Source organism: Corvus brachyrhynchos, unplaced genomic scaffold (genome assembly GCF_000691975.1).
Source record: "Corvus brachyrhynchos isolate BGI_N302 unplaced genomic scaffold, ASM69197v1 scaffold52, whole genome shotgun sequence".
In the NCBI taxonomy this organism is placed as follows: Eukaryota; Metazoa; Chordata; class Aves; order Passeriformes; family Corvidae; genus Corvus; species Corvus brachyrhynchos.
Genome location: NW_008237221.1, coordinates 1,954,061 through 1,965,878, shown reverse-complemented (window position 1 = coordinate 1,965,878; position 11,818 = coordinate 1,954,061). Strand labels below are relative to the sequence as shown.

The 11,818-nt window shown below is 38.7% G+C and overlaps 1 protein-coding gene across 4 annotated transcripts in view; it reads right to left on the bottom strand.

Moving 5' to 3' along the window:
• The window catches only part of DNAJB6 (DnaJ heat shock protein family (Hsp40) member B6), a 53,582-nt gene extending 43,056 nt beyond the window's left edge, over positions 1 to 10,526 (bottom strand). For all 4 annotated transcript variants that reach the window (XM_017728910.1, XM_017728912.1, XM_008629656.2 and 1 more), the window contains exons 1-4: positions 10,418 to 10,526; positions 9,559 to 9,668; positions 6,817 to 6,876; positions 6,359 to 6,469 (exon numbers count right to left, since the gene is read on the bottom strand). In XM_017728910.1, coding sequence (XP_017584399.1) covers positions 6,359 to 6,469; positions 6,817 to 6,876; positions 9,559 to 9,668; positions 10,418 to 10,482 — 346 coding nt within the window. In that variant the 5' untranslated portion in view covers positions 10,483 to 10,526. The remainder of the gene's footprint in view (positions 1 to 6,358; positions 6,470 to 6,816; positions 6,877 to 9,558; positions 9,669 to 10,417) is intronic.
• Positions 10,527 to 11,818: the final 1,292 nt, after the last annotated feature.

Genomic DNA, 11,818 nt, shown 5'->3' with positions numbered 1-11,818 from the left:
GCCATGGAGCCACAGCACTACCTACTCCTATGTGATAATGCTGTCTGGGTGAGACAATTCCTGTGTTTCAAAAATCCCTCTTTGAACCTATCAAGTTATTTCTGAAAAATTCCTAGTGAGATTTGGACCATTCAGTGGATAATTCTGATCTAAGACTGGTGGTGAAATAAAACTGTACCTTCATACCAAAGCAATGAATGCACATGCAAATCTGTGAGCACTTCATAAATTGCACCAAAAGCTGCAAATTTACGTCAACAAAAAGATTAATTACCAAGACAACACTGCTGCTCAAGACAGCTTTAACTGAAAGCCACCTCCATTTTCAGTTTTAATAACCCATTTTACTAACAAATACATTCTGCATTAGAACATTTAAACAATCAATTATCAGAAATGGGATAGCATGTGAATTAAAAGCATGATCTGATTCTTATGTGAATCTTTTGCCACAGCAAGACAACTTTCTGTCCTTGAGACAAGTAATGAAGCTGCCCCATTCAGGAAAAACGTTCTAAAACACGTATCATGTGGAGTTTGCAATGATTACTGCACATAAAATTTCCTCTTCCTTGTCAGGTTAAGTCTCTTTTGCCTGGATACTAGAAGCAACTCACTGTACTTTTCCAGAAGAGTCCTGCTTCTTTTTATGTAATCAATATTACAGTAGTCAATCTAAAGTAAATCTGTCCTTTGATGGAACCGAGCTACATACCAGATAACTAGCTAGTTGACATTTTCTGTGACAAATATTTATATCTAACTAGCTGTATAAAAGTGTTGTTTGATTTTACCTTTCATTTCCAAGAGTATAGATTTTTAAATATCACATAAACCAGGTAACCAGAATTCTCAAGGAAAAACTCCATAGAATGCATATGGGTTAATATGCATTATCTGGTATTAAATTTAGATTAAAGTACATCATGAATTCTACTTGACAATCTGAGAAAAACCTTTAAGTCATTTATATATTACCATCTCCAAATGTATGTTGAGAAAACTAAAATGTTTAGGAACCACAGCTAAACTGTCAAGACTACAATGTTTAAGGATACTCCACAGACAGACTTCTCTTGGACATCAAAGTCTAGAGAGGGCATTCACCAGGAGCAATTTATCATGTCACATTAGTAACACATTCTACCAGAGGGAAAAGCCTGGTTCCTTGTGGGATTCATTTAACTAGACATACAGGCACTTAAAACAGTTTGAAATGCCCTGAAACGTCCTGTCAAGCTTGTAGACACTGCTGCTGGACAATCCTGGTCTGCTCTAGGCCCCGAGTTGTATTTTCTAGCCCACACACAAATTACTCAGGCATCATAGATAAACCTGGTGACAGCTGAGATGGTTTAGGGTGTGTATGCAGCTTCAAGTCTACAAAAAAATGAATTAACTCCTGTCTCGGTTTTTGAGACAAAACTTCAGGAGGAAACACTCCGGAATGAGTGTTCCTCCCCTTTTCCTCAGTCAGTGAGACAAATGGGTCACAAGGAGTGAAAGTGGGAAAAAGAAATCAAACTGTTTATTAACACACGAACAAAACAGGGTAGAACAGGATAAAAAAAACCCCTCAAAATACAACGAATTCCCAGAGAGGGAACAGACACGTGGGCTTGGGCCAGCCGGGGCCACCCCCGCAGGCTCCCCGGACCGGCGAGGAGGGAAGGGAGGCAGTGAGGCAAGGGGAAAGAAAGGGGAAAAAAGAACAAGAAAAAACCACAAACCCAACAGAACCTTTTCCCAGCTAGCTGGAACACAAAGGAAGCCAAAAAGCAGCCCAGCGCTCCCGGCGCGATCCCTCCCCAGCCCTGCCCAGAGCCGGGAGCCCCCGGGCTGAGCCGCTCAACGCCCCCGCGGCTCCCGGCTCCGGCCCCGCCCCGGGCCCGTCTTAAAGGCACAGCGTCCTCGGGCACTGAGCGGACGGGTAAGGAATAAAGCGGCTCCATAACATCACCCCAGGACAACTCCCTAAGGAGTTTTTGTTGGGTAATGCTAGGATCTTGTTAGACCAACTCCATCTTTCAAAGTAACTCCTCACTGGTAAACACCTTCCAACACAGAACCCACTCTTGAAGTGAGACTCCGAAAAGCCTCTAAAACAAAACCAAGTCAATTCTTTAACAGCCCAGAAACAGAGCCCAGCCTACACCAAAACACATCAATTTCTGTTCCTCAGCCTGAAGCAGCAGTCTTTCATCAATACACCTCCACTACCAGTGGTTAACACTGGAATCCTTCCCTCCTGTGAACTGTTAAAGTACAGAAGAAGGTCTTTGAAAAGTTTACAAGTAAAATACAAACAAAAACACTACATGGAACACAAATAAACCATATCAAGGCAAGCACTATATATAAATCGAGTAGGATATAATTTAAGTATAAAAGTTTCAGTATACTGAAATGAGAAACCAATCCCTACATTAAGAGCAAACAGTGAGTTACAATGTCAAAGAACAGTCAGAGAGCCAGAAGTGTATGGGACAGACTGAACACCAGGTCACCAGACACTGCTATACCAAGGCACTACTTCGCAATGCAAAGTGCAGTGCTGCCTAGGAAGCACCAACTTTTCTTCCTGTCGTAAGAATCACCACCCAGTTGTAGGTCAGAGGCTAAATACTAATCCTAGGAGAGCTCACCAGGAGTACACACTCAGCTGTAACCATGTCACAAAAAGCAAGGCCAAAACTCTCAAAGAGTAAGAATTAACCATCTGTCATAGTATCAGATCAAGCTTTTAAAAGCACTTGCCTTCATGTACCCCTACTAATACAAAGGATTTGCCTGAAAAAAACAGCAAAAAAACTGTGACTGTCTCCAGTGCAACACGCAGCACGTAACATTAACTTTGCTCCATTTTGAAGTTTTCAGAGCTGTCTCCAACAGTATTACAGATTTTCACTGGAAAAGTCTGAGGGGACTCAGCAGTTTAAAATCACCAAGAGGTCTTCATACATTCTGTCATTTTCTACAGATGAATAAAGATGCCTCTGTTTATAAAGAAAACTTTCTGTAACTGCAATAACAGTGCAGTATAGCTCAGTGGCGTTGAACATACTCGATTCATAGCACAATTTTAGAAATTCTTCACATCCATAAATTTACAGGAATTATGCATATGAATGCTGCTCTTTACATACTCAATGACAATCAGGATATAGAGAGTCCCACCTGCATTCTGTGGGCTTCACTATGTGCCACTTCAAACTGTATAAAAAGTACAAATGTTTTAAAGTATTTATTCAATTTCATCTTTGATTCCACCAGTGCACATTTTTAGAAAACATGACCTCAGTCCTTATTTAGTTGCTTAGAATATCAATTATAACCTGAGTAGCTCCTTAAGAAGTTACTAGTTCTACAGAAAACTCATCACCAAGTTGAAAACTCCTCATTTTTAGAAGATAATTTAGCTTATTATTCAGGACAGAACTGTTCCACTAGTGTTTCAACACAGCAAAATCTACAAAGGGCTCTAGTTCACCAATACAAATATTCATGCTATACATGCTTGCTTTTGGCATTCTAAAATGCACTACATTCAGCTCAAAGCACACATTTTTACGTTGTACTATCTTAAACATTAACGTATGTGCAAAGACCACTGCAAATACTTTTTATAAAAATCTGCCCAAAAAAATCGTTTGGAGTCACAATTACCCATGTTAGAGAATGTCTTAAGCATCTTGGGGAAAAAAAAAAGTGCTCACTTTGAAGCCTTCTGACTAGAAAAATGTCAAGAGCTTATGCTCAAAATCCAAAGCTTAATAGAGGGTTTTAGGACTCTGGTCACTGACACTGCAACCATCCACATAAAGTAGAGAGGCAGCTTAGGAACGATTAGTTTTCATTAATCAGAGTGCATGAAACACTGCTGACACTGCCAGAACCGTGGCAAGAAGCAGAGCCAGTGCTCAGTACTCTTATCTTAGAGCCGACAATAAGAGTCATCAACACATGAAGTAGATAACCTGCTTTTGAATGAATAAATAAATCTGGCGTTAAGCAGGGGGAGACTGCAGAGGAATGTTAAGTCCACTGATGCCCCAAGGCAAGACATATCACTGCCTCTACAGGAGGGGCTACTGCAGTTGCAGTATCCCATGAAAACACTGGCAGCAGTGGTACCTCCACTTGATAAGCTGGATAGCTCTGTGCACTGTGCTGTACAGCCTCCCTTCTAAGGAAGCCAAAAGGTAAGGCCTCAGCTTTCTTTAAGCCCATCATTTATTTAACAGCAGAACTAAACTTCATGGCTTTAAGGTTAATCATGAATACTGACATTTTCAGAGACAGCAAGTTAAAGCTTCTGCTAGTGCTGATGAAGTAAATACAATCAAAACCAAACAGAGCCTATGTCAGTGTCCCACTGGTAGCTAGAACATGTCTCATCTATGCAATTTACTACAGAGATATTTGATTTAGAATCAACTATTTGGATTTTATTTTAAATGAAAAAATAAACAAAAGAACTGAACACTCTCAGCTCCTCCACACCAGCTTCCTACTGAACATTTTGCTCAGATTTTTCCAGGTTTTCTACCACTCAATCCCAAAACAACTGAGTTTAACAGGGACCTCTAGAGTTCATCTGATCCAATCCCCTGCTCAAACAGGATCAGCTACAGTGGGATTTCCAGGACCACTCCAGATGCCTTCTGACTATCTCCAAACGTGGAGATTCCACCACCTCTCTGGACAACCTGCTCCAACATTGTTACCCTCACAGTACAGTTGAGCTACCTTAGGTTCAACCACAGTCTCCTGTGCTTCCATTTGTGGTCACTGCCTCTCATCTCGCCACTCCCTTCCCAATCCCCTGATGAGACTCTCACCCTGAGCTTCCTCTGTACTGAACAATTCCAGCAATTCTCTCAACCTGTTCTTCAGGTCAGAGAAGCTCCAGTCCTGTAATTATCTTAGTGGCCTTTCACTGGACTCTATCCAGTAGCTCTGTTTCGTTTACTGGGGAGCCCAGAAGTGGACTCAGTACTCCAGATGTGTCCTAACCAGTTCTGAGATCACTCATCTAAACTGAAACCCTTGTCTAGTACTTCTTAAAATCCTTATTCCACTGCAGGCAGTGAAGAAGTTGCATCTACCCGCTTCAGACCCCATTTCACTCATCAGTACTTTGCTAGATGCCTCCTCCAAACTGCCCTTTCCTACTTCCAGCTATTTCCCACTGGATCCAATTGTCCAAATTCACCAGCTTATCTTCTACCAAATTCTTCTTCTAGATACTCATCTAATTCATCAACTAGCATTCTGTTGCATTCAACCTCTAGCCCTTCAACCCCTTTTCTAATCCTTCATTAGTCATCTAGCAGCTGATGATCCTGAAATAGCAAACCAGAGAAAGATATAATTAAAATCTGAGTTGAATTATCCCTTAATGCTGCCAAGGATAATAAATTACTTTTAAAAATATTGAAACATTTACATACATTATTATAGAGATTAATCAATATCTACATACTGAACAGGAAGAAAGCTTTGTTTTTCAAGTACACTTCTTGCAGTTTTCAGCATGGAACTTTCTCACAGTAAATACTGAACACACAATCTGTTCTGCTTTACAGGTCAGCATTTTGCTGAGCAGAACATACACAGAGAGATTGTGTAAGAATTCCAGCACCTCTGAAAAGACCTTCACTAGAACAAGCAACGTCACAAGTCAGAAGACCTTCAGCATGAGGGTAAAAAGATTACTTTGACAACTTTTATCCCATATTGCTTCCTTTAATGAATGCTTCCTAAATGAAGAATCCAGGCCTCAAGAAATATTTCGTCTGAGTCTTTAGGGGCTCTACACCCCAAGCAAACAAGTGACATGAATTTGGGAGAGTGTCTAGATTATGTACGTAACTGCTCTTATTCCGACAGAAGAAAATCAGTCCTGCTATGACACAAGTTCACACTGAGAGTTAAGGTCTAACAGTTATAGTTAACCTGTCCAGTTCAGAAGCTCTCAAAGTCTTATCTTTGAATTTATTTACAGATCAAAAGAGAGAAATCCAACAAAGTTAACCTGCTCAAATTCTCGAGAGGAAATTCCAGTATGCACTTTTTCTTTTGAATATTACTTCCTTCCAACTTAAGAGACACTGCAGTCATCATTTTATGCTTTGGCAAACCAAATCTGAATTGGCAAGCCATATCTGTCCTGTACTATAAAGTTAACCAAGAAACAGGTATGAAAGAAACATTTCAAATATAATACAAAATACCAGTTGTTTGCCTCATTTTCAGAGCTATTTCTAATACAACTACATTAGCTACATTTGTTTTGTAAGAATAAAGTTTTAGCCACACCTTAGATACACGTAACTAAAACCAGTGGATCACTTACCGAAGAAGTCAAATGAAAAGGGATCCCTTCCACCAAAAAACTCCCTAAAGACATCATCTGGGTTGCGGAATGTAAATCCAAAATCAAACGGATTATCGTGATGATTTCCACCTACAACAAAAAGGTTCCGTTTCAGTTACCTTCACACAATCTTACTAACATGAAAGTTCAGGCCAATAGGGTACTTGAATAGTCTACAAATATGAACAATTTCCAAAATTTCTCTTTCAGGTATCATACAAGTTAAGTACACACATTACTTCATTACTTTTTATAATTCTCTGCTTTCAGATAACAGTAATATCTTTTATAATAACTAGAAAAACTGTAAAACAATTGTAATCTCAATTTTCAAAAGACTGAATTTTAGGCCTTGGTACAGGCATTTCCAGATTGCTGTCTTGAAAAGAAAGCTGTAGAAAATAGAGAAAGCAGGGAACTGCTGGTTGTCAACATACCTCCACCTCCATTTATTAGGCCTTCTTTTCCGTATCTGTCATAGATGTCACGTTTTTTAGCTACAAGGAGAAGTTGTACATCATGTCAGTAAACAGGTTCGTTGGTTTTGTGGAAAAATAAGAACAGTTAACTGGTATCCTAAGTTAAACATCTTCTCAAAGCTAGTTTATTTAAGAAAGTTCTGGCATGTCACTGCTGAACATTTTTAAAAAGGATTGTCAAAGCAAATTAAATTCAGAAAGAACAGGTACTAAATTTCAGACTTACTACCATTGAGTTAAGAAGCTGTGGTTCTATCAGAAAAAGTTTGGTGCAAGGACAAACTTCACATGGAAGGCTGCCTTTAAGAAGAGAATGGCAGAAGAATATGGCAGTTTTCTTCTTTGCACAGGTACCATGAAAAGCTTAAAGGCTGTGAAGGACCTCTGGACTTCAACCTGCTCCTCCACACAAGTCTAATAATGAAGCTGGTCACATCTTGCCTGAATAAAACCCTGATGGTATCAATTTCCAAGAGAAGATTCTACAGTCTCTCTGGAGAACAGTTCAGTGCTCAAGCATTCCCTTCCTTCTGTCCCACTTGCAAACCTTGACCATTGCCTCCTTTCCTTTTATTGCATAAGACCAAGCCCATTGTGGGAGAGTTATGAGAACGGAAGAACAGTGTTTATATGAGTGACTGCAAAACCCCTAAAATTAAGTACAACCACTACTTCTAGCTTAATAATGGAGAATTGAAGTGATATTACAAAATGCCATGGAAGGATGTGACTCAAACTGCTTGCTCTCTATTATCTTAGAAGGCATGGAATGACTATTAATTTCACTGCAGACCAGCTTTACAGTATTCATGAGAAAGAGGAGAAAAATGAACTCTACATTACTGCACAAGATCAGATGGCACTTTGGTACTGGAAGGAAACCTGAACGGCTAAAAGAAGCAGACAGTCAGCTTACTTTGCTTGCACTGGTGTGGAAGTACCAGTCAAAAACCAGTCAGGGCATTTGATTTTAGTCTCTAAATAATATCACGCTTTTCCCACTGGAATCTCTTCAGTGAAAGAAGTTTTTAAAACTTAAACAGAAAGAACACGCAGTTACCTCAAACAGATGCTGGAAACTAAAATATTTCTGACCACCAGGAATTAAAATTTTATATAATGGTTATCATATCTCTAATAATAGGAGCTTGCAATAGGTTCACAAGCAGACAAATCCCCAAAGCTTGATACACTATCTGTACTGCCTTTTTAGAAAGCAGTTTTTAAAGAAAGGAGGCTACCCTACTCATCAAATTAAGAACAAAGCAGGAAGGCAGATAAACTGTCACAAGCAGCAAACAGCAAGGATGACCTTTGTAAGCCGAAAATTCATCTTGAAAAATGTTACATTTTTGATACCACAAGGTTTCCCACCAGGGAAGCATGTTCAATGATCACCCAATTTCAGTATTCTTTGCTTATGTAATTAATCCCTTACAAAATTATTCTTCTGCCAAAAATCTGTCATCATTCAAGCCTGTAATGGTGTCAGAAAATTTCATTAAGTTTGCAGAACGTTTGACTGCCTCTCAACCACTGGGCTCAGGATTCTGGTATCCCTGCTGCACAAATGATTGTTAAGACACCAGTAACTTAGGATTTGGTCTAGATCCAAACACTGGCAGCACTTTTAGAAGATGTTCTAAAATTCCAGCAGTGTACTGTTTCCAAAGAACTTAGAGATCTGTATAACAACCAGACCAGTATCCTATTTTTATCCTGCTCAAAAAAATTAGTTTAAGAAGGATAAAGTACTCTAAAAGACAAGTATACAATGAACTAATGATAAATTAAGTTCTGTTTCTCCCCTGTCAATTAAGTATCAAAACCAAGCAAAGAAACACAGTCTGCAAGACTGCAGCTTGATAAATCAGGCTGAACTATGAGAGGTAATCTAGATGCCACTAGTGCTTTAAATATAGCTTTCCCATGCTCGCTGTCTCAGGTGAAATCAAGGACACTTCAGAAATAGCATATAGACAGCTGCAGTCAATTACAGAGGAAAATTATCAAAGTAGCTTAAATCACTTTGTTATGATTCAGGCTGCTTTTGTCAGAACACTGGCAGAAGTTAATGATACCCTGCAAGCAAAAAGACATGGGTGAACTGTAAACTGCATTCCTGCATTACATGGGTCAGGCTAAACACCTCATTCAGAACAATTCAAAATAAACACTATCTTTAGTATCACAGTTGACTGAATTTACAGAACTCACCCAAATGAAATCCAAATTTTCAGCAAGGTTTACAGTATGCTTGGGCTTTGTCAAGACTAGCTTACTGTTACAAAAACTAGAAGCAGTAGGCCCAACAGTGCATACTTTAGAGTTGGTCTAGCCTAACTTTTATAGGATAAACACAGTAATACCCCTATACTGATAGTAACACTGGCCTCACCTGATAAGATAAAATTAATCTTGGTATTCACAGATGTCTCTACAGAAATTTCTGGCAGACATTAAATTTCAACTTCTAGTAGTTTGGTTACTCATCTAGGGAGATCCTGAAATTTTTGTTTCAAAATTTCTGCTTATTCTGTCTGATCCACAAGCTTCTTTCTCTTTCATTTGAAAAGGAAGTAGTCAAGTTGGATGGTGAACCAAAATTACAATATCCCTTCAAAGCATCATATATCAACATTTTCATTCTGATACCCAGAATAGAGACAGGCAGTTCAAGAGCCCTTTTAAAATACCTACCATCTGACAAAACTTCATAGGCTTCGGCTACTTGCTTAAATTGCTGTTCTGCCTCATCTTTATTGTCTGGATTTTTATCAGGGTGCCATTTTAGTGCCAATTTACGGTACCTGAGCGGAAGGAAAACAAAATATATTTTACTCTGAAATAATGGAATATGCTATACAGATAAACACAATGTTTCAAACAAGCTGTCAGGGATGGAAGTACTTAGAAATTCCTGGTGCTTTGTATCTTGCATCTAGTCTGGTATCAACAGATTCTGCAGGTACACAAAGAACCACCTACTCAGATATGTTTTAAAGAAGAAAGTAGGTTTGGTGTTCTATACTTACTCTGAAATTATTCCTGTGCATTTCTGATGATCAACATCTGCTAGACCTAAGCAAAACATTCCAAAAGATCTCTGCTGTGGGCTTCTCCTTAGAGCTCTATAATTATTCGGTACTCCAACCAATCATGGGAAGCATCAAGAAGGATCTGGTACGTTCAAGGTTCATAAAGCTCCAAGAATAAACTGACTGTGACATGCTAATATCAATGCCTTCTTTGACAGCTACACCTGCACACAATTCCTATCCTCAAATGAAACATTTTAGGCAAAGTATTCATAACTACTTATTTAGGCAAAGTATTCATAACTACTTATTTAGAGAGGCAAAGCTAAGCTTGCACTTAGGTTGATGTGTTTTGCAATCATCCAAGAGCACAGTTCAAACATCTGAGTTGATAAAAGTAGCACGTGCAGGAATTTGCAAAAGAATATGGGAGGACAAGAGTGTGACTCCAGAAACCATGCCATTTTATCTGTTCCTTAAAATCCATTTTTTATATATATATATATATCAGTGACACTCACGCTTTTTTGATATCCTCTGCTGAGGCATGCTTCTGCACTCCCAGAACTTCATAGTAATCCACCATGTTTCAGGAGTTGTCTCAGTAACAACAGCTGAGTCTTTCAAGTCCTGCAACAACAACAACTTGTAAGTGACGTTTGTCCAGTACTGCTACTTCATAGAAGGCAGGTAGAAGCCTGGTATGGCTTAGTATCAAACCTGATCGAAGATTTGTGATTTGTGTTTCAAATCACAAAAAATAAACCCACTTTATTTTAGGTCAAGAGATCAAACAATTACTTTAATTTGGATTTTTATGTTCTTTGATCCCACTGAAACACAGTACACAAACACATAGATAAACAGCGGCTCCTGAAACAGATTAGACTGATAAGCTAAATTTAATCAGTATTTTAAGGGCATGTGGATCACAGTTTTGATGTAGATATTAATAACTCTGAATGAAAAAGTTCACCTAATGTTATCTATGACACCTGTCATGTCTTAAGCACATATGGGCATAAACAAAGGGACCCATCTTTCATATCTGTTCTTCAGAACATTACTTCCACTGAGATGCTCCCTTCAGAAAAGCAATGTATGTGCAGGTCTTAGAAATCTAGAACTGCACCTATTGAGCCCAACAAGCCTTTCTTGTATTCAGACTTTGACAAAAAAAATGCACATGTTGCCAAAGCTACTGAATACCATTTGCTTCCTTTATGTTTACGAAGAGAAATCACATAGCCAGGCAAGATTGCTCCAACTGCAAGGTAACCAACCAACTCAAGTGCACAGGCACTTAGTGTTTCTTAGTATAAAATTAGAGTTTCCACAAGAGTCCTGAGAAACCTGCAAGTTAAAAAAGCAATTTAAATACTGACAGTTTCTTGTCAACATTAGAGAATAATTATAAGGAACAGTTACACTGATCATTACTCCAACTAAATGACCATTAAGATGAAAGAACCTTCCTAAGAAGTTTCAAGAATGTTTTGTATCTTCATGCAAAGCTGCCTTCTCTCCACCACTGTAATAAGTCTCTATTCTGGCAAAACTTCCAATCCCCTTTCCATCCTACCACTCTAGTTTGTTTCAAGTTTTATGAACAAGGAAACAGTGACCTTTTCCAGGAGTTATCAACTTGTTTCAGGGAAAAGTTACCCAAATACACTCAGAACACAACAATACAGCAATGTATTAGTCACATTTTCTTATCTCGTGCATCAAGAACAAAAATTCATTGAAATAACCTTTCCCCCTTTAAGCCTTTCAGTGTTTTTTGTTTTAGCCCAGGCAGTCTGAGTTTCCTTTTCTTTCACATAAATGCTGAAAGTATTTAGCATAATGTAGCCTAGTGAAGTAGTCTGAAATTAATTTATTGTACTACTTTTACATGTATCTTTCAATATCCTGGGATA